At 36.4% G+C, this 24,746-nt stretch overlaps 1 protein-coding gene across 2 annotated transcripts in view; it reads left to right on the forward strand.

Moving 5' to 3' along the window:
• PRKG2 (protein kinase cGMP-dependent 2) overlaps positions 1 to 24,746 on the forward strand; it is a 111,065-nt gene that overhangs the window by 35,223 nt on the left and 51,096 nt on the right. For both annotated transcript variants that reach the window (XM_072623035.1, XM_072623036.1), the window contains exons 4-7: positions 3,071 to 3,176; positions 8,001 to 8,064; positions 13,072 to 13,149; positions 21,549 to 21,643. In XM_072623035.1, the coding sequence (XP_072479136.1) occupies positions 3,071 to 3,176; positions 8,001 to 8,064; positions 13,072 to 13,149; positions 21,549 to 21,643 (343 nt within the window). The remainder of the gene's footprint in view (positions 1 to 3,070; positions 3,177 to 8,000; positions 8,065 to 13,071; positions 13,150 to 21,548; positions 21,644 to 24,746) is intronic.

The raw sequence follows: 24,746 nt of genomic DNA on the forward strand, positions 1-24,746 counted from the left end.
AAGCGGTGGTTGAAGTGGACATTGAATGAACTTCACTCTTACCTGAACTAGAGGCAGAAGTATTGATTACACAAACATACTCATGTTGTTTGATGCAAACAGACATCGGCCAGATCATCTCTATGCTAATGTTTCCTCTGATGTTGAGTAACTCATCTCCTCCATTATAGTGGGTCTAAGGAATGTCTATGGTCAGGAACTGACAGCCGGTGTCAGGCAAGTCAGTCAGCAAGTATTTGAGTACCTACTATGCTCCAGATACTGTGCTAAATATTGGGGATGCAAAGAAAGACAGAAAACAGTCTTTGCTCTAAAAGAGTTCACAGTCAAATGAGGTGGGAAAGGAGAACAACATATGATTAACTAAATCCAAACAAGGTTTAGACAGGGCAAATTGAGGGTGGCACAGATGGTGATGAGTCCTTACTTCCACCTGGTGTTCAGGATAGGGATCAGAAGGGTTCTTGGATGAGGCTGGTTATAGCAGTAATATAAGGGCAGAAAAAATAGTTTTATGCAAGAGAAGAGATTTATATTAATTGTCAAAGGATGTAAGATATTACTAGTGTTATAAGCATTTTAATATTTAACACAAATAGACAAAGAACTTTGTTTTAGTATGCACTGCTAATATATGTGAGTATATATACACACATGTACCTACATACATATATGTTTTAATATGCACTGCCAATATATATGAGTATATATGTACATATATACATATATATTTTAATATGCACTGCTAATATATATGAGTATATATACACATACATATATACAATGCTAATATAAGCATGCAAATTTACACACATGTATATTGCTACACATTTGCATAATATGTAAATGAGTATCTGGACATACACATATGTACATGTCCATATCACACTGTACTAGCAAAGCATACCCACATATATAAATACATACATACATATATATGTGTAAATTTTCAAATGAGATTTGGGCTATTTTGGAGAGAAAATGATCTGTAAAATAGACTTGGGAACTTAGATTTCTTTACAACCAGGTAGAGTGAATAACTTACTTTTCTGGGAATATTTGAATGTTATAAAGAGACAAAGATTTTTTAAAAATTTATTAAAAACTGGATAAATGGGATCACTAAGAAACTCAGTTTCATGGCACCACTGAGTACTTTGTTACCATGGTACCAATAAGAGAGCACTCCAGAGCTACAAGCATTATGGGTAGGTACTTCAACTAATTAACATAAACATGTTTGATGAATAAAGAAGGCAAAATTTAGACCATGAGAAATGAGAGAAACATTTAGAGCCTGGGGGGTGGTTTACAAAAGGACTATTGATTTTATGGGACAAATTTGGGGAAGTTGTGATTTTTTTTCAGTGAAAAGTAAATCCCTGAGAGACTGTAGGGTCTTGTTTGAGTCCCTGTGCGCTTTATGGCTGCCACTGCAGGGAGGGAAGAGAAAGCTGAGAAGAAACCCTGAGCCCCAGCAGGGGGTCTGAGGCTCTGCCTTGTGGGAGCCCTGGCTGTTAGAAGCAGTCCTGATTGGCTGAGGAGGAAATTTACTTCATCCTCGGAGAAGTGTTGCTCTTGAGCGCCACCTAGAGTTAGAAAAAGGTGTTTTCCCATAAGTTTGTTTTCTGTCTTCTATGGCTTCAGAAGGAAAAAGTAGAAGAGGGCTTTGGTACCATGGTGAGTAAGAGTTGTGTTGGTGTGAGCTGCATCCTGATTAGACAGCATCTGGCCAGGCTGGTGTATAGGTAGAGCCTAGAGAGGGGCCAGTCTGATGAGCTTTGCACTTTAATTTAAGGAAAACTGCTATTTCTCAGTAAGATCTAAAGAGTTCCTTTTGTTAGTCAGTCATGTCAGTTGTGGCTGACTTCTTGTGACCCCATTTGGGGTTTTCTTGGCAGAGACAGTGCCATTTTTTTCTCCAGCTCACTTTACAGATGAGGAAACTGAGGCAAACAGGGTTAAGTGCTGTGTACTTTTTTTTTAATGGTTTCTAGCTTCCTTTTTAAGAGTGATAATTAGTTTAAAAGTAAAGGCTTTGTTTGAATAGAGAAGTGAAGTATAGAGAAGAGGGTCAGTGGTCAAACAGGAGCATCTCTGTGGGATGCAGGTGATCCCGAATGGACCAATCACATTGAAGTTTGCTGTCTAGGGCTGTGAGTTACTCTAAGCCCCAGAGCTTTCCTCTCTCGTGAGTTTCCTCGTCAGTTTCCTGTAATTTGTCCAATTTTCTTCATAGCAATTGAGTGCATTCGTGGAAGAGTATAATCTGGGTTTATGTGTGTGTTGTGATACACTTTGTTACTTACAAAATTTAAAACATTTTCAATTATTATTATCATCTCTTGTGTCTTTTTATTAAGTAAACGGTTATGCTTAACATCCATTATTTTGGCATTATTTTGAATGACTGGTTATGTAGATAGGAAACACACTGGATTCTTTTTGGGAAGGAGGAGAAGAAAAGGGAAGGGAAAAAGCATTTAAATTAAATGCCAAGGTCTATGCGAAGTATTTTACAAATATTATTCATTTGATCCTCATAATGGCATTTGTGAGGTAGGTGCTATTATTATCCCTTTTTTACAGCAGAGGAAACTGAGGCAGATGAAGTTAAGTGCCAAGACTCTTACAGCTAGTACGTGCCTGAGGTCAGATTTGAACTCAAGCTTTCCTGACTCCACATCTAGCACTGTGTCCAGTTGTCCAAATTGGGGGCTCTAGAATTAGTGGTATTGTGGAGACATATTTACCTTTAACGGGCTATCCTTAGAATCCTGAGTGCGTTTGAATGTGACTTCATGGTGGTGATCTGTCTCTGAGAACTTCAGTCTGCTAGAGGGAGAGCAGCTCAGAGTGAGTGAACCAAGTCCAAAGGGGGTGTTTTATGCACCCAGATAAAAGTGGACCCCAAAAGTGTGATCTCCTGGGGACTTATGTCAGTGGGAAACCCTTCAGATAAGCAGACCAGCTCATGAATGGCTACATCAAGAATTTCTGTGGTTTTTCTTAAAAGTTTCGATAATTAAAGTGATCAAATAACATTTTTTTCTTTTTTATTTTCCTGTAGCTGTCTCCAATGTAAAGACGTGGGCACTGGATAGAGAAGTATTCCAGAATATTATGAGAAGAACCACTCAAGCTCGAGATGAACAGTACAGACAGTTCCTTAGGAGGTAAGAGTGACATCCTGGGATGTTTAACAGGAGATCCTACTCTCTGATAAATATGTTAGATCTGGAAAAGAAATACATATGATAACACATGTTAAAGAGCCTGCAAAGACTTGTGACTGGCCCACAACATTTCACTGATAGCAAAAGCATTTTATTTTTCTGATAATACTTATTCCAAGCATTCTGATGTTTTTAGACTAAAAGAAAAAAGACATTGTCAGCTTGAAGTAAAAACCACCAGACTTTCTCATAAAATATGGTAACTACATTTTAGCCCCGCCTACAAAGAATCTTATGAGATGAAGATGGCATTACCTTAAAGGGAACCTTCTGGCCTGGAACCCAAATCCTCATCTGAATTTTTCATTTCTTTTATTTTTTCTAACTTATCTGTTTTTTAGAGATTAATTAAAATTTTAAAAGTATAGCGTCTTTTAAATTCCTGTTATTTTAATCAGATTAGCTTGCCACAAAAGTAACTCTTGAAATAGTGTGAAAAGAGCCAAAAAAAATTGTGCACAATAACCACAATTCTGCCAACAGTACATTAATCCCTTAATTAATTATTTATTAATATTAATTATTTCTTAGCTAATTAGTTCCTAAATTCCTTATCAATTACTATTAATTGTGAGATGTGCTAAGATAGAGTTTCCAGGACTAAGGAGGTGAAAGTCCCTTAAGGCTGGACCCTGGTCAGACCACCATGGTAGTAGCATTGTATTCAGTCCTGGGTACCATGTTTTAAGCAGAACAGGAGAGCTTCCAGAGAAGGGAAATCACCGTGGTGAAGGATTTTGACCCTATGCTGTGGAAGAAGTGAATGAAAGAATTGAGAATGTTTACCCTGGAGCAAAGACTAAGATGTATTGAACAGAGCTGGACTTAGACTGTTGGGCTCTGTTCCTGCTTTGAATATTTATTTACTGACTGTATGTGGTTGATCAAATACCTTAACTTATGGAGGACTCAGTTTCCTCATTTATGAAATGACAGGGTTGGACTTAATGACTTCTAAATCTTTGATCCTATAAGTTCTGGAGGGTTTCTATGTGCAAAAAGTTATCAGACTTGTTCTCTGTGATCCAGAGGGCAAAAACATAAACAGTGGGTGCATAGACATTTCAGAGGCACACTTAATTTGGATGCCTGAAAAAAACTAAAACAATGACAAAAAAATCCCAAATCCACCAAAGATTTCTTAATAATTACATTTGTCAAAAAGTGGAATGAGTTGTTGTAGGAATGGGTCTCCCTTATTGAATATTTTTATCATTTTTTATTAACTTAATTCACTTAATTTTGGGGGAGGTAATTGGGGTTAAGTGACGTGTCCAGGGTCACACAGTTAGTAAGTGTCTGGGGCTGAATTTGACCTCAGGTCTTCTTGACTCTGGAGCACTATGCTACCTAGCTGCCTGTAACATAATTTATTTAATATAATAAATAACTTTTTTTTTCTCCCTAATACATCCCTGTCCTTCATCCCCGAACTCCCCAGTGGGAAACAGTAATACAAATATGTAACAAATGTATAAAATCAAGCAAAGCGAATTCCCATATTGACCATCAAAAAAAATGCATATTTCATTCTACATCTTGAGTCCAAAAACTCTCTTCTAGGAGGTGTGGCATTCTCATGATTGATCCTTTGGCCTCATACTGATCAGAGAATTCCTATGTCTTTTAAAGTTATCTGTATTTACGGGGATGTTTTTACAGTATAAATTGCTTACCTACTTCTGCTGACTTCACTTTGCATATATCCATACAAGTCTTCCCTGGTTTCTATTGAAAGATCTCTTTCACCAATTTTTTTTTTATGGCACAATGGTATTTTATTGTATTCAGAAACCATAATTGTTCAGTCATTCCCCAGTTAGTGAACACCTTCTTAATGTTTATTTCAGCGCTATTACCAAAGTAACTACTACATATTTTTCTTTACATAGGAGTCTTTTCCTTCTGTCTTTGATTTCTTGGGGGGTATAGACCAAGTTATTATATAACACCCTTTAAAAACGTATGCACAGTTTAGCAACTATGGGAGCATAGTTCCAATTGCTTTTTAGAATGGCTAAACCAAACCACAACTCTACCAGGAGGGCATGAATATGCTTCTGTTTTTGTAGCCCCTCCAGACTGGTTAATTTCCTGTTTAAAATTTGCCAGTTTAATAAGTATAAGATGGAACTTCAGAGTTGTTTTCATTTGAATTTCTCTAATTAGTGGTGATGTAGACCATTTTTTTTCATATGACTTTTGATAGCTTGGATTTCTAATTCTGAAAACTACCTGTTCATATTTCTTAATGATTTATCAGTTGGGGAAGGTCTCATATGTTAGAAATCAGAAACTTATTCCAAATACATTTGCTTCCTATACCTGTCATGTCTTCTGATTTTAGCTATACTGGTGTTAATGAAATTTCATGTTCTTTCTCTTCCTCCTGGATTTAAATTGGTGGTAAATAGAAATGTTGATGATTCATGTGGGTTTATTTTGTATTCTGTGACTTTGCTTAAGTTATTGTTTCAATTAATTTTAGTTAATTCTTTGAGCTTCTTTAGGCAAACTATCATATCTGCAAAATACAATAATTTTATTTTCTTCCTGGTCTATGCTTATTCTCTCAATTTCTTTTTCCTGTCTTATTGCTAAATCTAGAATTTCTAGTCCTTTGTCAAAGAGTAATGATGATTACAGACCTTTCTGCTTATTTACACAAGCAAAATTTAAAAATTTTATTTAAAAATATATCTTCATTTGAAATAATACTCATTCGGTTTTTAGATATATTCATTGGAAGCTTTCAAGCAGAGGTTATAAAATAAAATATGGTGGGGATTCCTTTTCTGATATGAGTTGGATTTGATGTAACCTGAATTCCCTCCCCACTCTAAAATTCCAGGATTCTGTATTCCCAGATAGTAGTAGATAGTCCTGGGGTGACTAACTCAGGTAGAAAGCACAAGTTGGTGCCCTAAATATCTGAAGACTTCATATTGTAAAACATTCTGAAGTTAATATAATACTCTCCCTCCTCATTCCTCCCCCCCCCCCCCAACAGATTACATGGTCATGATTGGTAATGTCTTAGGGATATTCTGCTAGGGAAAACACCCCAACAAACAACAAACTTTGTCTAAGACCTTGTTTGGAAACCAACATATTCTGCCACGGGAAAAAGAAACCCAAAGAATTAACTGGTGCCTAGTACAAATAGCTAAGATGGCCTATCTGGGCCCTCTTTGAAAAACTCGTTTCCTTAAAATCTTCTTCTCCGTTAATTCCCAGGAAAGACTGTTTTTCAGGGAAGATCATTTACAGACTTAATGGATGCTCCATTAGGACTGGGGACAGGCCTTAATAACCATAGCTCATTGAGCTTTGGGGAACTATAAGACAAGATCCCTCATGAAAACTATTTTCTCTTATTACATTTCATTAAAAAATGTTTCACTTAAATGTATTTTGGTTTTGTTAGCAGCATACAGGTAGCTCTTTGTATTTTCCAAGAATGTGTTTTGAGAAAATGTTTTTGGTGCAAAGTCACCGTTTCCATTGTTTTTATTTTTGATGTAGCATTCTGTCTCCCTTTCCCCTGTGGTGTCAATTTTAAGATAATTTCATTCGTGTTATTAAAATTGTATACTCTAAAAATCTTGCACATTTTCCTTGCCTAAAAGAACAGCATTGAATCATGTATTGTAGGAACTTCTCTTATCATAGTGAAAGTTTGACTTATTGCTCAAAATATGACTGTTTGTTGGAACATTGCGTTTTGGTATTATTGTATTTTATTTAAGGTATATCATTATTATTATTAGAAGGGGAAAAGCATTTGTTAAGGGCCCACTATGTTCCAGGCACTGCGCTAAGTGCTTATCTAATTTGATCTTCACAACAACCCTGGAAGGCAGGTATTATTATTATTAACCTCATTTTACAGATGAGGAAACTGAGGCAGAGAGAGGTTAGGTGACTTGCTCAACAGTCACACCAACAGGAAGTGTATGAGGCTAGATTTGAATTCAGGTCTTCCTGACTTTAGGCCCTGAATTATCTGCTGCACCACCTAGCGGCTGCTGATGCTAATTATTTGCACTGTTACTATTTTTATGTTGTTTACATGCCTCTGTCTACCAGTAATTTTAAAGGATAATACAGCATGACTAACAGTTTTCCAGTCCTAAATTTTCTTATTTCTCAGTCCCTGATCATGATTTAATTACAGACAAATTAGAATCTGTTTCCCCTCCAGATGGAGTTCTCTTTCAAAGAGTTAATAGAATGGTTAGAAAAGATACTGGAATGAAAGAGGAAGATAATTCTGACTGCTATTCATTTTTAATACAGGAATGTTAGATTTATTTATTTTTCTATCCATTCATTTCAGAAATACTTATTTAATTCCTATTATATTCAGGGCCCCATGGCAATCACTATGGGAATTCAAAGGCTAAGAAGACATGGGCTCTTTCCTCATGGACTTTAGTGTAGAGCAGAGGAGATGAGATGTACATGAGTAATGAAGGTTTAATTAGGCAGTTTCAAAGCCTTTGATAATTCATTTCACTTCTCTGGTTTTCTTGGAATAGATAGGGATTGGCAATTTCTCTTCCTCCTCCATCCTCCCATCCCCTCAAACATCATATATTTACTTAATTAACCCTTAAAACTCCCAATTTATATGCTTTACATCTTAAAGTTGTTTTTACAGAATTAACTGTATATATGTTATAAGTCAAAATATAGATATGATTTATGCATGAATTGTTAGTAGAAAAAAGAAATTAAATGTGTTTCTTTTTCCTTTGGCAGTGTGTGTTTGCTGAAGAATTTACCTGAAGATAAACTCACCAAGATCATCGACTGCTTAGAAGTGGTAAGAGCATTTAGAGTTCAACGTAATTATTCACTTAAGAATTTGAGCATTATGCTAGATCATATTCAATTGAGATAATCATTCTTTCCTCACTTTAAAAGAACTTTGTTGATAGACTAAATTTCATTTAAATGATCTTTAACCCTGTCTCTAGATTCTATTGTCAAACTGGAATTTTGTTGTATTAAATATTGTTCAAAATAAGCAGCTCATTAACTAACAGTTATAAATAGTTTTGCTAAAGTAAAAATACTCATATCAAGATAGGAACTGGAAAAGGCTTAGTTGAATAGTTTCTAAATATTTAGAGACTTTTTTGCATGTTTATTGCTGACCATTCTTTTAGTTTTTAAAAATACTTTGTTAATTAAAATGTTAACATAAACAGACATTTAATTTTCTGAGATTAATATCAGAATCCTCTTCCAACATCCTACTGTGATGACCCATTATGGATGTGACTTACGATCTCAAAGACGATGACAGTTAATTTTTAATTCTGTGTAGTAGGTCCTACCAAACTGGGAAGGCTATGAGAATGGTCTTTGTAACCAACTATGTATCTGTGATCAGAAGACCAGGCTAGCTAAGTTTGGGGAGGCTCATCTCCAGTAGGTTAGTCCTCAAGGGATGGATCTTTTTATCCACAGAACTCATGAAACCTTACTAAGGCATAGAAGGGTTTCAGTCTCTCTTAGTAGACAGGATACTCACAGCAATGAAATTGACAACACAAGAATTTTGAATTTGAAGAATATCTTAATTTCTTTTAGAGTTGGCATAATGGATAGCTATCAGTGAAATGAAACTGAGATAGCATTAGAATGAAGAAAAGTACATGATAAATATATCTTGTAATAAAGTGAAGAAAAATCAGTATATGTAAGTGTACTTTAATATAATGCCATTTTTATTTTCAGTCCTTGAAAATGAACTTTTATGTAGAAAAAGAAAATACCCACAGATGTTATTCTTTTAATTTTAACACCTTAGAAAAGGGCCTTATTGAAATATGTTCAGAAAAACTCAGATGGTTGGTTTTATTCCAAAACTTGTTAATTTTTCTTAAAATAATACATTTATAACATGTACCTTAATTTTTAAAAACTTTTAAAATTTAATTATTTTATTTTTTGTCAGTTTTCTGCAATCACTTCCATATATCTTAGATTTTTCCCTTCCCCTCTCCCCATTCCCCCCTCCCCACTTCCTTCTCACTCCCTCCTCGAAATTGCGTGCAATCTTATATAGGTTCAACACATATATTCTTATTAAATACATTTGCATCTTAGTCATGTTGCATAGAAGAATTAAAATGAATGGGAGAAACCATAAAACAAAACAAAACACAATGCAAGAGAAAATGGTCTGCTTCATTCTGTGATCTAGTTCTATAGTTCTTTCTCTGGATGTGGAAGGTGTTTTGCCTCAAGAATCCACTGGGAATTTTTTAGGTCCTTGCATTTCTGTGAAGGACTAAGTCTAACAGAAAAATTCCTCGCACATTGTGGTTGTCGCTGTGATATATTGTAATTTTTATTCCATCATATTTATATCTTTTCAGATCTCAAAATTAGAAAGTTGGATACGTTAGCTTTCCTTCATCATTTTTTTTTGTGTGTGTGATTGATTAATGGTAATGAAAACTGAAATGCTTACTGAATTCATTGGAGATGGATTAGAATAGTAACTGAAGTCACATCTAGCCTTCAAACTTTTTAGAAGACTAATCTCAGTGGAGAAAAATCCATACAGTGTTGATTGTTAATAAGTTTATGTCTTTTTCAATCCCAGAAGATAATGCAGAGTAATATCTCTTGAAAAGTGAATGGAGACTACTTTATCCTTAAGCGCCTGTGACATCACTAATGTTTTTGTTCACAATTCATGAAAACCATCTAGCAGATTATCAAGGATGTACCATGATGATATAGTTCCTGACCTTGAACCCCCCCAGAGGTTTCTGTTCTGAAAGTCATTTTGGAAAAGACTGCTTGCCCCTTGTCTCCTGAGACCTTTCACAGATGTTACCAATTAATAATTCATTCTAATTTTAGTGTGTTTCCCCCGTATACTAAAAAAGTCTATCTTTTCCTTTAGAGAAGGAAATCTGTTTTTAATATGGTATTTCTAAAGGAGATTCACCAGAGAATTATATGCTGACCACAAATATTGAATTTTTGTATCATTAAAATTAAACGGCATGTGAGCATCTTTAAAGAGTTACAGGACGTACTTACAGAATGTGTATATTGGAACTCAAATCCAGGGATCATTTACAGATTTTACAAGTTTAAAAGTCTCATCTTGTACTTTCTATTAAACTATGGCAGTGTCTCTTTTTGCCTGTCCTTAGGTACCAAAATAATTCAGAAAATGTTTTATGTTTGTATCTGGCATCCAAAATAAAATGTTATTGAATGAAAATTCTCAAGGGCAAAAGTAATTAACAATGGGCTAATGGAGTCCATTGAGCTCTGAAAGCTGCTTGGTATTTACCAGTTGCAATTCAATTGTCTAATCCTATCAAGAAGCAATCACTTATCTATTTTAGAACAGTATGGCTGGCTGTCTTGTTGAGTTCCAGGGCCAGCTGCATCCACATCTGGCTGTATAGTCTTGAGCAAGGCATTTTTGTGACATGAGCGACATTCTTTTATATGCATGGGGGTCAGAATGCTGTTTTTCAATTGTGCCCAACTCTTCATGACCCTTTTGGGGTTTTCTTGGCAAAGACACTAGAGTGGCTCGCCATTTCCTTCTCTCACTCATTTTACAGATGAGGAGACAGAGGCAAGTGACTTGCTCAAGATCACCCAGCTAGTACGTGTCTGAGGCCAGATTTGAACTCACAAAGATGAGTCTTCTTGGTTCCAGGCCTGCTATTCACTGCACCACCTGGTTGCCCATGGTGGGTCACTAAGTGTTTGATATAAACTTGCTCTTTAAGACATCCAAAATGTTGGCACGAATAAAACTAACCATGTGTTAATTTTAGGGGACTTTTCTTGAACCTTTCCTGTTTTTAGATGCAGAATGGCATTAGGAATAATATTAATATATGCCATTGGTTTATTGTGAAAATTTATTGATGAACATAATAAAGCACTTTACAATTCAGAATCAAATTGAAAAATCTTTCAATGATAATACACCAACAACACACCTGGCCAAGTGGGCCATGCAGAACAGAATGGAAGCAGCTTGGAGACCCATTCCTCAAACCCATTCCCAAGGAAACATGTGATTTGATTGTCCATTTCTGAGCTGCAAACAGATATTGATGGTATTGATAATAAAGTTACTTAACTCTCTGTGACAAGCACTGACCAAATGGACCTTTAATGAGGCAGGAGGCACAAAGGTTACAGAGGGGAGCATCTCTTAATGTTTCTCATAAAGTTTACTAGTTGCTGGCCTTATAGAATGAGCCAGTTAAGGTTCAGAAATTTGGGTAGCTCGCACATGTATACAGAATTTGCCACAAACTGTCTTTTTATTCAAATTCATTTCTGATTTTTTTTAATTTAAAAAATGTTAGAATGCATACTAAGTTCTCATGAAAATAATAGTCTTCAATTTCCACCATCCATGTCATTTACTTAACCTAAATACAGGAAACTTCCTTCCCTGGGTAGTTCCACTCCGTATTGAAAGGAAAGCATAATGAATGCAGATTTCACCAAAGGTTAAGTAGTTCCTTTGAGGTCTAGCTATCACTGATCCACACACAAATGTGGGGGCATACATAGTCTAGAACTTGAGGGTGAAACAATGAGTAGCTTTCCCTGAATAATCTTCTAAGGTCTCTTTCAGCATTGAAGTTCAGTGATTGTGTAAGTAGTTACTAGGAATGAGCTGTCAAGGGCAGCAGGCTTTCCAAAGGTTCAACCTCTAGGGCAATGACAACCATGATTCCATCAGTGTAAACGGGTTTTAAATTGGTAGATACTTCTTAGATATTTACATAAATAAGGCAGTTTGTTTTTTCATCCCTTTTTAAGGCATGTAGGAATAAACAGGGAATGAAATTAAGCTTATTAATCATTATCATTTTTAGATAAATAACCCCTCCCAGCTTTATGAATATTTGAAATAAGATCAAGATACTGAATGCATAGAATAAGCCAATTCCAAACACTTTCTACCAAAAATTAGGAATTTGCTTTAGATAATAGGATAGGGAAGAAATTAAGATTGTTAACTATGTCATTTTAAAATAAATAACATTATTACAGCTTTATGAATTTATGAGACAAGCTCAAATTAAAGATTCAGAAAGAGCCAATTCCCAGTTCTTTCTACCAGTTTTGCTTTGGATAATTGGTTTAGTCACACTAGCAAAAAAAAAAAAGGGGAAATCAAGCACTATAAACATAAAATATGTTTTGCATCACTCTGCCCTTGCTTTAGGAGCAGTTAGAGAGAAGCTCTTACTTTTGCCTCTGCCCTGTTGTCTAGACATTCCCTTGAGAGAATTCTGAAGACTTAGGCCTCTAGATGTCCTCTCTGCTGTTGCCTTTCAGGGAGGTGGGGTTGTGTCATCCAGAAATCCCCTATCTCTTGATGGATAGAATACATTGTTTATTTAAATATTATTCACTTTCTTCTGGTCTGCACTTGTATTATTTGGTCTGGTTTAGTCCATTAGATATAATTTTACTTCCTTTTCTGTCTTTAGGGAAAAAAATAGCTATGACTTAGAAATGTGAAGTGACCTGGAATGACTGGAACTGGGTTCTCATTCCCTTGACATCCTGAGTCTGTCTCTTCATCAAAGTTCCAGAGATGATCTCAGTGAGGAAGGCAATAAAAAAGGCCAGAGCTGGCTATGACTCTTTACTTTTCCAAGGCCTGTGACTGTGATGGATGAAAGACTTGGGACCCACAATGAGCAGAGAGTGATGCCTTGTGTAGCCAGTATTTCAAAAAGATTAGAAATGCTATTTCAGCTCTTCCCTGAAATACTTCTCTCTTCTAATACTTTTCTTTTTCTCATCCCAACAGGAATATTATGACAAAGGAGATTACATCATCAGAGAGGGCGAGGAAGGAAGCACCTTTTTCATTTTAGCAAAAGGAGTGGTAAATATGACAGTCATCAAAATAAAACCAAAGAAATAACTGTTATGTTCTGTTTTAGCAATATAAGATGGCCTTATAAGGATAAAACAAATTGGCATTGACATATTCTGAACCATCAGACAGAATCTGAGCCCTTCCCTCTACCAGCCCATTTTTAGCAGTTTTATTCAAATGGCAGAAGAAGTGAACAGGATTTACTGGAGCAATTAGCTATGACCCCTGGAGGCTTTAAATAGTTACAGCCTACCACTGTCACCCACAGAATCATTCCCCTAATGAGGAGGTTGGGCAGACAGTTGGCCTGTCTGCTCAGAAGGACCATTCTCTACTCATGCATGCTGGATAGAAAATGAGTAGCTGACCTCTCCTCACTCTAGGTCCATTGGTCATGGTACCCCGCAGGAGAGAGGGAAACACTCCATCTTTCCATTCAAAAGTTTGTTATTTTGAGTTTCTGCTGAGATGCTGTCTGAACAGGAGGCAGACCTACTTCCCACATACCTCTTTTAGCAAAATCCTAAAGTTCTCAGGAGATGAAATGATGATCAGAAATCTGATGAGAAACTTTACACTCCAGTGGCTTCTTCCACTCCAGAACTGTACAAAACATTAGCCAGAAGTCCCATAGTGAAAGAAAAGGGGACCCCCTAGCAAAGCAAACCAGCATGGTCAGAGGGTAGTTTACTGTATGCAGAGGCTCACCTGAGAAAGCCCCAAGGTTGACTGAAAGTTCCAGGATGGGGACCTTGGAAGCCCTGGGGAGGACCAAGTGCTCTGAGGCCCTTAGCACTCTGTTCCAACACACCAGAGAGAGCCCTGAAGATCCAGAGCCATGAATCTCAGAGATTCAGTTGGGGTCTAACCCTGAAGGTCAGCAGAATTCAAGGAACCCATGGTGAGACCATGCTGGACCAAATGTCCCACCCAAAACTTTGCTCAGCAAGGAGCAGAGCCTTTTCCTGGGAGAGAGGTTCCAATTAATAACTAAAGCTGAAAAGATGAGTAAATCAAGGAAAAACACTGACCAGTATAAAAAAAGTTGGAAGTCTAACTCAATTAAAAATTACAAATGGAAACTCAAAGGGAAAACCAGATTTTCCACAAGGACTACATGAACGCCTAGAAGAAAAAATTAAGCAAGAGATTAAAAATAAAATAAGAGTTTTGGAGGAAAGAATTAGAAGAATAAGTAGATTTGAAGAAAAAGTAAAACTTTTCCCAAGAAATAGAATCCCTGAAAACCAGAATAGATCAAACAAAAATCAATGACTTCATGAAATAGAAAAAAATTACGTAACCAAATATAAAGATAAAAAAGAAAAAGAATGTAAGATATAAAATATAACTGATCTAGAAAATGTGTCAAGGACAGGATTTTAATAATAACTGACTTCCCTGAAAACCATGATTAAAAACAAAGCCTGGATGGATACTCTATTTCAAGAAATCATAAATGAAAATTTCCCAGGTCTACTAAGACCAGAAAGCAAAGATAAAGAATTAACTGATCATCTCCTGAATATCAAAGTCAAAAACCAGAGCTCCCATGTCAAAGGAAAAAAGTACTGTCAGCATCCAGCGAGAAGCAGTTCAAGTACCAAGTCATCACAGTCGGGATCAGGATCCCCAAGACCTGGCAGCTTCTATTAAAAATCCAGAGGAATTCTTGGGATGCAATATTACAGAAGGCAAAAAAAATGGAGTTTTAATGGAATGGATGACTTTAGAACATTTCTGATGAAAATATGAGTGCTGAGTAGAGAATTAAAAATGCAAATTAAAGGGTCCAAGGACACCTAAAAAAGTATATTTATTTTAGCAATTGGAAGGAACTATATAATTCATTGATTTTATGATAATATGATAATTCCTTCAACTGTATGATAATCTTTCCTCCTGATGAGGACCTTAATGTCTTCAAAAGATATTGAGGGAGTTAAAAATGAAAAACTAAGTTACTAGGGAAGCCTTGGTTCACTTCTGAGGGCTTTAAGAAGCAAAAGAGGAGGGAGGATAAAAGGAGAAGCACCCTGGTGTAGACTACTTTTCATAATTGGGATGTGAGAAAAAACATATACCAATGTGGACAAAGGGGTAGGCATCAGATGAACCTCATTCTTCTCTAAAGTGGACAAATGAGGGTCGAATACACACGGAGTCAAGTGTGGAAGTATATTAAGCTCAGCAGAGAAATAAATAGGAATGGGGAGGAGATGTGTGTTGAAAGAGCAAAACAAGAAGCTTCCTGATCTTCAAGGGAGATTGAAAGGGATGGGGAGAAAAGAACTAAAATCTAAGGGAAGGTCTTGGTCCTGATGGGGGGAATTAAAAGAGGAGAGAGAAAGAAGAAAGATCCTTGGATTGTTGGTGAGTGGCTGAACAAATCGAAGTATAATCATGTAATGGAATATTATTGTGCTGTGAGAAATGATGAAAGACACGGTTTTGGAGAATCCTGCATGTTATGAACTGATACAGGGAAGAGAGCCAAGGAGGAGAATAAGTTAAACAAAGCAACAACATTGTAAAGAAAAATCAGTTTAAAAGACTGAATAAATCTGATCAAAGCCGTGTGCAGCCTTGACTCCAGAGAACCCATGGTGGGGTATGTTACCTCCCTCTTACAGGGAGATGATGGGTACAAGGTGCAGACATCCTTTGGTGGACATGATCCTTGTGTGGATGTGTTTTACTTGACTAGGCTTATTTGTGACAAAGACTCCCCCTTCCTCCTTTTTCTTTTTCTAGGATAATGGGGGAGGTCTAAGGAGTAGAGGGAGGGTTAATGATGGTAACAATGATGCCAAAAAAGAGGGGCCATTGGACCTTTTAAAAAATGTGCAGAAGAGAACAGAGAAATTTTGAAGGAAGTGCAGATGATGAGGACAGCTTGGAAAGTAACATGTAAAACTTGCATACTTTTTTTTTTTTAAAGAAAGTATATTGTATAAGATGGAGATTTGCAGTTTCCAAATAGAATCCTCTTTTTTTTGTGTATTTGGAAATTCTCTTAAAAGAAAGTTTAAAATTTCAAAAAAATTGTCTGTTTGCGGGAGTTTGAGGCACACTTGAGGGAAGAGTCAGACAGACACAGGTAAAAGGCAATCGGTTAGGGCAGAAAGCTGCTTTGAGAAACAGGACCCCAGGAAAACAAGAAGACAGCTGGATATAGAGAGTAGCTGACCATGGGAAACAATGGAGCAAACCACCCAGCCAAGATGGGGCAGGGAAGAGGGGAGCAGCACGTGGCTCTGCAAAGAAAGTCTGAGTTGTTAGTTGTCATTGCCACACTTTATCCTATGCGTGTGCCTCATTACCATATATGACTCACCATATGTATGCCTTTGCCACACATGTATCCTCCCACCTGTGCCTTCTAAGTCTGGGCCCATATTTCCTGAGTATCCTGTGTGTATTTGTGGGATAATGCCCTAGCTTTATGGAGAAAATGGGTAGCTATTGTTTATTACTCTGTCACTTTAGTCAGCTAAGAGGTACTACTGCTTGATCATTAATGGGAATCACACTTAGGGGAATTGATGAACTGTGTCAGAAGTATGGATCCACGGGGTTGCCCTAGAACCCAAGGGAACCCAGCCTGCCACTGCAACAGCAAAATGGAAGGAGTATCCAGGGGAGGGGAGGTGGGGAAATGCTACCATTTAGAATAAAGAAATTAGACCTACCAACCTCTCAGACCACTTTGAGCTCTAAATATATGATTCCCATATATATTTAGCAGCAGGGTAAAGGAGCTTCTCTGCCAAACAGCTGTGGCCTGTTAAAAGAAACTATGTGATGAAGGTTGACCTTTATTAATAAAATATAGGATAAAACTTGAGAATTTTTTCTTTTAACTGAAAAGTTCAAATTGACCCATATTCCAATTCAACTTATACCCCAATACATGTATAGTAGGGTCACTGTCTGCCCTTCTCCCATATATATGTATTACATTCTATAAGTATATCTAATAATATATATGTACATATAATTATGTATATTTAAACATTGCGTACCTGGTATGAGATCAGCCTTTTTTTTGATCTATTTGATCTTCTTTGAGGTCTTTTACCAGCTCAATAATTGTCATTTGTTAATTAACTATGACTCCAGATAAGGGAAGAGATTAACACAAAGAGAAATGGGAATATTCAATTTTTTGGAGAGAAAAGAGAGAGACAGCCCTATTTAAGTGATTGGGTGATTTGATGATGTTCGGTCATGCAAAGTGAACCCAAGTTCGCCGTGGCTTTATATACATGTCGTCATCTCATCATAATGACTTGAGCTACACCTCAGGTGTAACCACATCACAGTCTAGACGTACAAGTGATATCATCACCTAACAGGAGCATTTTCATTGTGATGGCGGAGAATTTTGGCTCCAAGTAATGTGATGTGGGTAGAATCATGGGCTGAGAGGTATCTTAAGGTATCCTTAAGTCCAATCTCTTTTCAAAGATGAAGGAGCCCAGGTTTCTACCCAGAGAAATTTAGTGATGTTTAAAAGATTAGCTAGGTAATTAATTGGAATTAGGGTTCCAACACAAGTCCTCTGACTCCAGTGCCAATTCCACTGTAATACTCTTTTAACAGTTGATTACCACAATTTTCACAAACATATATCAAGGGCCTACTATGTACAGGGCACAGTGCTTGGGAACATCCAGGGTTTAGTTCAGACATAGCCATCGGCTTCATAGCACCTCCAGTCAAATAGGGAGATAGACACAAACACAGAAAATTATGATATAAAATAACATTTATTAAGTACATTATGAAGGTGGAAGCAAAGTGTTAGATGAGATTGTGGGGGAAGGTCTTTATTCATCAGGTGGATCAAGGAAGTTTTTACAGAGAAGGTAAAGTTTGAGTTTGGTTTTAAAGGATGGAAGGGAATTCAATAAGTGAAGGATGTAGGAAGACCATTCTAGGCAAAGGAAATAGTGTGAGCCAAGGACTGGACCTGGGGAAGTGAAGACCTGACACATTTAGGTGACTGAGTCTGTCTGTCTGTCTGTGTTTGTCCTTTGTTTTTGAAGAAGACCATGACATCAGAGAAATGATGACATGACTTGCACTTGAGTATGAGATTAGACTGAAAAGGTTGAATGACCCCTGATTATGGAAGGCCTTGAAAGTCAAGCAGAAAACTTAAAATTTACATGATAGGCAACAAGGAGATACTGAAGTTATTTTTTTTTTAAACCAAGGAAGAATAAAACCAGATCTAAATATTAGAAAATATGAAGATTGGATTGGGGACGAGGAACACTCAATCAACATTTTCTGTGTCTCCTTCCAATAACAAAAAAGAAAGGGAACCTTATTCTTATACTTGAGATCTATGTAGGACTGTGATCCTGAAAGTAATGAATGTGGTAAGGTCTTCCTTCAGAAAATACACTTTGTTTAAATCAGAAACTTCATATGAGAGAAAATCTTAATGAATATTGTGAATATGGAAAGGCCTTTCTTTGGAAAAGAAACTTTACTCAACATTGGACAATTCACAGTGGAGAAGAAGCCCTTTGAATGTAATAAATGTGGGAAGACCTTTTGCCTGAAAATAGCTTGGTGAATATCAGAGAATTTATACCGGAGGGAAACCCAATACATGTAATGAATGTGGGAAAGTCTTCAGCTGGAAGACAATACTTACTGATCACCGGAGAATTCATACTGGAGAGAAACCTTTTGAGTCTAATAAATACGGGAAGGCCTTCTGCCAGAAGACAAGCCTTAATCAGCACCAGAGAATTCACGTTGGAGTGAAACCATGTGAATGTAATGAATGTGAGAAGATCTACAGCTAGAAGATAGGACTTAATCAGCACCAGAGAATTCATACTGGAGAGAAACCATCTGAGTACAATGAATATGATTAGACCTTCAGCTGGAAGACAAGATTTAATGATTATCAGAGAATTCACACTGGAGAAAAACCATATAAATGTGATAAATGTGGAGAGACTTTCCAATAAAAAACATACCTTGTTGCATATCAGAGAATTCATACTGGAAAGAAACACTCTGTATGTAATGAATGTAAGAAGACATTCAGTTGGAAGACAAAACATTGAACATCAGAAAGTTGATTTAGAAGAGAAACCTTAGGAATGAGATGAATAGGAAAAGGCTGTCAAGTGGAGCTCAGATTTTACTCAATATCAGAGAATTTATATCGCAGAGAAACCTTATAAATCTAATGACCATGAGAAGGCCTTGTGATAGAGCACAGAACTTAGGGAACAACAGGTAATTCATACCAGAATGAAATCATATAAATGAAGCAAATGTTGTTATGCCTTTCCTGGAAAAGGAAAAGCGGTCTATAAAACATCAGGTAATTCATACTGGACAGAAAAATGAAGGTAGGTTTTCCTCGAAAATAAGTTGTTTAATCATTATTGGTAGATTCAGACAGGAAATAGCTACGACTGAAGTGAAATTGTGAAGCTCTTCTTTGAGAGGAGACATTATAGAATTCATATTGAAGAAAAACTGTGGTAATGTAATATCTTAGAAATTTAAGGAAAACAGGATTTCCATCCAAGCAATTTCCACTGAAAATTAACACATTTAAACTAATTGTAAATTCACATAAATAAAGCATATCCCTATCTCATTTCCTGGAAAAAAAATTACCTAGAGCCCCTCAAATTAACTCTCACACTTCCACTATACTAAGTGGGGAATAATGTGAGTCAAGACACTGGAGAAGGCCTCGTATAGTTGGAATTAACTTTGCTTCCAGATGGATTTATCTGGGAAATAAGTTTGGGCCCTTTGGTCCAGGAAGATTTCTAAAACTTTGGTGAATGGGCTCCTGAGGTGACTTTCTTACTTACTGCTTTTAATTTCCTTTACAATTGGAAGGGACCTCAGTTATCTCATCCATCTTATACCAGAAAAAGAATCCTCATCACAACATCCTAGACAAGGAGCCATCCATTTTCTGCATGAAGGCATACAGTGAGGAGGAATCTAAAGCCATCTCCTTTGACTTCTAGACAGTTCCCGAATTTTTCTTGACGTTAAGCTTATATTTGAGCCTTTGTGATATTCATCTGTTGTTCCTGGTTATGATCTCTGGGGTCAAACAGAACAAGTTTAATCTCTTCTACATTATAGCCTTTTAGATTATTGAAGAGGATGACCTTATCTTGTCCCCCTCTCCTCATCTCCTCCATTTCTTCAGCCACTCCCCATGCCACATGATTGCCTTTATCAGTGGCCACATTACCTCTCAGTGACCTTCTTTTGGTGCTTAGGAAGGTTATATCATAATATGTGTCTCATCTCCCCAGAGACAGGGGGCAATTAACCCTGAGAATTCTAGGGGAGTAAAAAGGAAACAGAAAGCCTGGGGCCTGTGCAATAGGACTCCAGAAAGATTGATATTTCATTGACCTGATTGTCTGGGCTATTTTGGATCAATTTTGATCTACTTTAGAGTTTAACTGAACTTCTGGTGGCCGTAGAATGAAAGCTAAATAAATCAGAGTGATCGCTTTTATTGAATTATCTGGAATGTTTGAAAAGAGTTATGTTCTGTTTAATATACTTTAAAAAAATTCTTGAGCTAATTGACATGGTTTCCATATACATTATTAGAAGATTCAGCTTAGTATGGAGATTCATTTGTCAGCCAAAATGAGTCAATATAGTTGTCAAGATTCTATAGATTTAGTTAGACATGAGATTAAACACTGTGACTTTTTGCACTTGAGCCTTAGCGGGCATTTGCAGCTAGCTCTTGTCCCACAATTCTGGATGTGACACAAGAGGCAAGCTGTATTAAGAAACCCCCCTCCCTTACTGTCTCATTATTGGGAAACCTTTCTAGTCAATCACATGAGAAAGTTTTCCTTAAGTTACTGAATAGATTTATAAATTCCATTTCTGATCTTGGTCTTTCATTTCCTCAGTTATATAATTTTAGTGAATAAACAAATAACCTTTTAATGTGTTTGTAACTGTTATGTGTATATCTAAAATTAAGATTTAGACTGACATGAAAATTCTATTGGAACCAAAACACCCTTCCTTTTGTTTGTTGTTAGAAGATAAGCATCCAGAACCCCCACTGTTATTATGTATATTCACCAGCCCTAGTAAGAGACTGGAGGAAGAAATATTCGTTTTATGTACATTCCTGAGTCTGTTTATCCTGACATTTTCTTATTTCTATTTCCTATCATTGTGCTTCATAAATTCTTGTGGACTTGACTTGAGTCTTGTGCCATGCTAGAGCTGCCATCAGAATTTGTAAATGACTTCAAAGAACATTTATTGAATGCCCTCTATGTGCTCAGCATGCCTATTTCTTTTATGGATAACAGAGTCATGAAAACGTGAGTTTGGTGAACTTCTTTTGTTTTATTGTTACCCAGGTGAAAGTCACTCAGAGTACTGAAGGCTATGATCAACCTCAGCTGATTAAAATACTGCAAAAAGGTGATTACTTTGGAGAAAAGGCGCTCATCAGGTTGGTGCATTGTTTGAGAATATGTCTACATTTTTCTTTTTAAAATTAAATTATATTTTTAATGAATAGAAATCTACTTCTCCCTCCTATTCCCATCCCATTTGAAAAAAGAAAGAATCCTTTTACAAACATGCATAGTCAAGTGTGTGTATGTATAATATATGTATTGTATATGAGTGTTTTATGTATGTATACACGTAGAAATGTCTGTCTTATCTATCTGTCTGTCTGCTGTCTGTCTATCTATCTATCTATCTATCTATCTGTCTATCTATCTATCTATCTATCTATCTATCTATCTATCTATCTATCTATCTATCCATCTGATCCATCCATCTAATCTATCTCTTTATCTGTCACATTCTGCAGCCTGACTCCATCACCTCTCCTTCATGGCTGATCATTGCGTGGATCAGAATTTTTCGAGCTTTTTTAGTGTTGTTACTATACAAGTTGTTCTTGTAGCTCTGATCATTTTTCTTCAGTTTATACAAGTCCCCCAAAATGACTGATTTTTATAGTACTGTTGTTATTGTAGAACTCGTTCTCCTGATTCGACTCATTAGCTCATACAGTTCTTCCCACGTCTCTTTGAAATCATCTATTTCATTTCTTTCTGCACAGTCATATCCCGTTGTGTTCATATATTACTATTTGTTCAGCCTTTCCTCAATTGATAGACATCCTCTTAGTGTCCAGTCTCCTGCTTCCACAAAAAGAGCTGCCACGGTACTTTTGTACATATAGGACAGCTCCTTTTTCTTTGGTGGCATTCCTGGATCAAAGGGCAAGGACTGTTTAGTAACTTTTTGTGTATAATTCAAAATTGCTTCCCAGAATGCTTAGACCCATTCATATCTCTACTAATACAATATCAGTGTGCTTATTTTCCCAGAGACCTTTCTTACATGAATAATTTGGCTTTTTGGTCCTCCTTGCCATTCTGATGGTTGTGAGGCAAAATCTCATAATTGTTTTAATTGACATCTAATTATTGGAGTATTTTTCAGATGATTATAGATAGACTGGGTTTCTTCTCTGGAGAACTGCTTATTCATAACCTGACCATTTATCAAGCAGGAAATAGATCTTATTCTTATAAATTTGTATCAGTTCCACCCACCCACCCACACACACACACATATATGTAGATAGATAGATAAAGGTATATGAAATGATACCTTTATCAGGGAAACTTTCTTCAACAATTTCCCTAGCTAATTGTTTTCCTAATAGTGGCTTTGTGGGATTTGATTGTGCAAAAACCTTTTAAATATTATATAATCAAAATTACCTATTTTTGTCTTTCTATGATCCTTTCTATTCCCTTGTTTGGTCATAAAAATTTTCCCCAATATACCTATTTCTTAAATGTATTTCTTATCTTGGATTCTGTTTTATGAATTGAACCAATCTAACCTGTGCAAAAATTTTGTTTCTGCTTAACCCAGACCAGTAAATATTACACATTTAAGTTAAATTTTAAAACATTTTTTTTCAGTTGACTCGATCTTAGAGTGATCTAGTTTGTATAGGAGATGAAATGGGCAATTGAATAAATGAACATAAAGGTGGTGCTCTATCAGAAGAGACTAAGAAGTTCATCTCTAGTTCTACAGTCCTACATACACATCCTTTGACAATAGCTGCGTGGCCCTGGTTCACTTTTTTCCATATTCTTTGACCATTGAAGAAGGACTTGTGGTCATATGTAGTTCTTTAGTTGCCTATATATCTTACATATCAGACCCTTATCAGAGATATTCGATACAAAAGACTTTTTCCCAACTGACAACTTTTACCTTCTAATCTTTGATAATTTAGGTTGTTGATAATATTAAAACAATCTGAAAAAAGATTGTTAAAGGCTAAAAGCAAATTGAATTGTTTTCCTTAAGGCTATGTGTATTTCAAAAATATTAGTTACAGAATGCAATTTAATTTTGAATTTATACTACCTATTTTTCATGTGTCATGAGATCTGAAATAAGAATGCATTATGCATGTCAATCTATAAACATATATTAATTGCCTACTTTGTGCTAGGTGCTGAGAATACAGACAAAAAATTGAATTGTTCCTACCCTCAAGGAGCTTATAGTCTGTTCTGGGGAGACAATACATACAATACAGACAGACAGGAGAGATAGGTAGATATTAACATGTAAAAAAAAACCAGATAAATTTGTGGAGAAAGAAGCAGTTTGGGGGAGGAAGTTGAGTAAAGGTCTCATATAGGAAGCAGCATTTGAGTTAGTTTTGAAGGAATGTAGGGATTCCTAGCAGCAAAGATGAGGAGAGGATACATTCCAGTCATGGGAGGCAGAGTGTAAAGGTATAGAAATGTCTGTAAGAAACAGGAAGAAGCTACTTTGGTTGTGCTGAGCATATACAATTGCCTAATGAGTCATCCTGAATTTAAGCAGATTTAATTTTAATCGTTAACATATTTTTCCTCCAAAGCCTGTGAATCAGGTTACCAAGATTTGAATTACCTCAAGTCTTCATGAAGATGCTGTGATTTTAAAACTGCTCCCTGAACAAGGATATATCTTCTCCTTTGGATGTTTAAAAAAGATTTTGTCATACATTTTATCTAGTTTGATTTTCATTATTTCAATGAAGAATATGATTTGAACTTCTTGTAATGGCCAAACAACCCCCAAAGCCACTTCAGTGTCACAAAGCTAAAGTCAGAGAGAAAGAAAATGATCACAAACAGTATTGTTTGCTTTTTGGTTCTGTCACTACTTAGAGGTACTGTTGTTCAACATGCCAGAATGGCTTTCTTTGTATTTCTAAGGTTGGACACAAACTAACCCCAGGGGTGCTTTTAGAATCTGTTCAAAATAAATCCTTAGGGTTTGCCAGGCCTAGAGGCCTGTGGGCTACCCGAGTCTTACCTTACCTCTATCGGAGGTCTTCAGCTGGTCAAACCGGATAGTTGTATGAGAGAAGAGACCTATCAGAGTCGAACAAGGGTTGAGCTTTATTCAGGGTTCTGGTTACAAGTTCAGGGGGAATTCTTCCTTAGGAGGGAGCGAAGAATCTCCCAAGGAGGCAAAGATCTTACAATAAGAGATTGGAAGTAGAAGTGTAAGTG

Source organism: Notamacropus eugenii, chromosome 7, assembly GCF_028372415.1.
Source record: "Notamacropus eugenii isolate mMacEug1 chromosome 7, mMacEug1.pri_v2, whole genome shotgun sequence".
NCBI lineage: Eukaryota > Metazoa > Chordata > Mammalia > Diprotodontia > Macropodidae > Notamacropus > Notamacropus eugenii.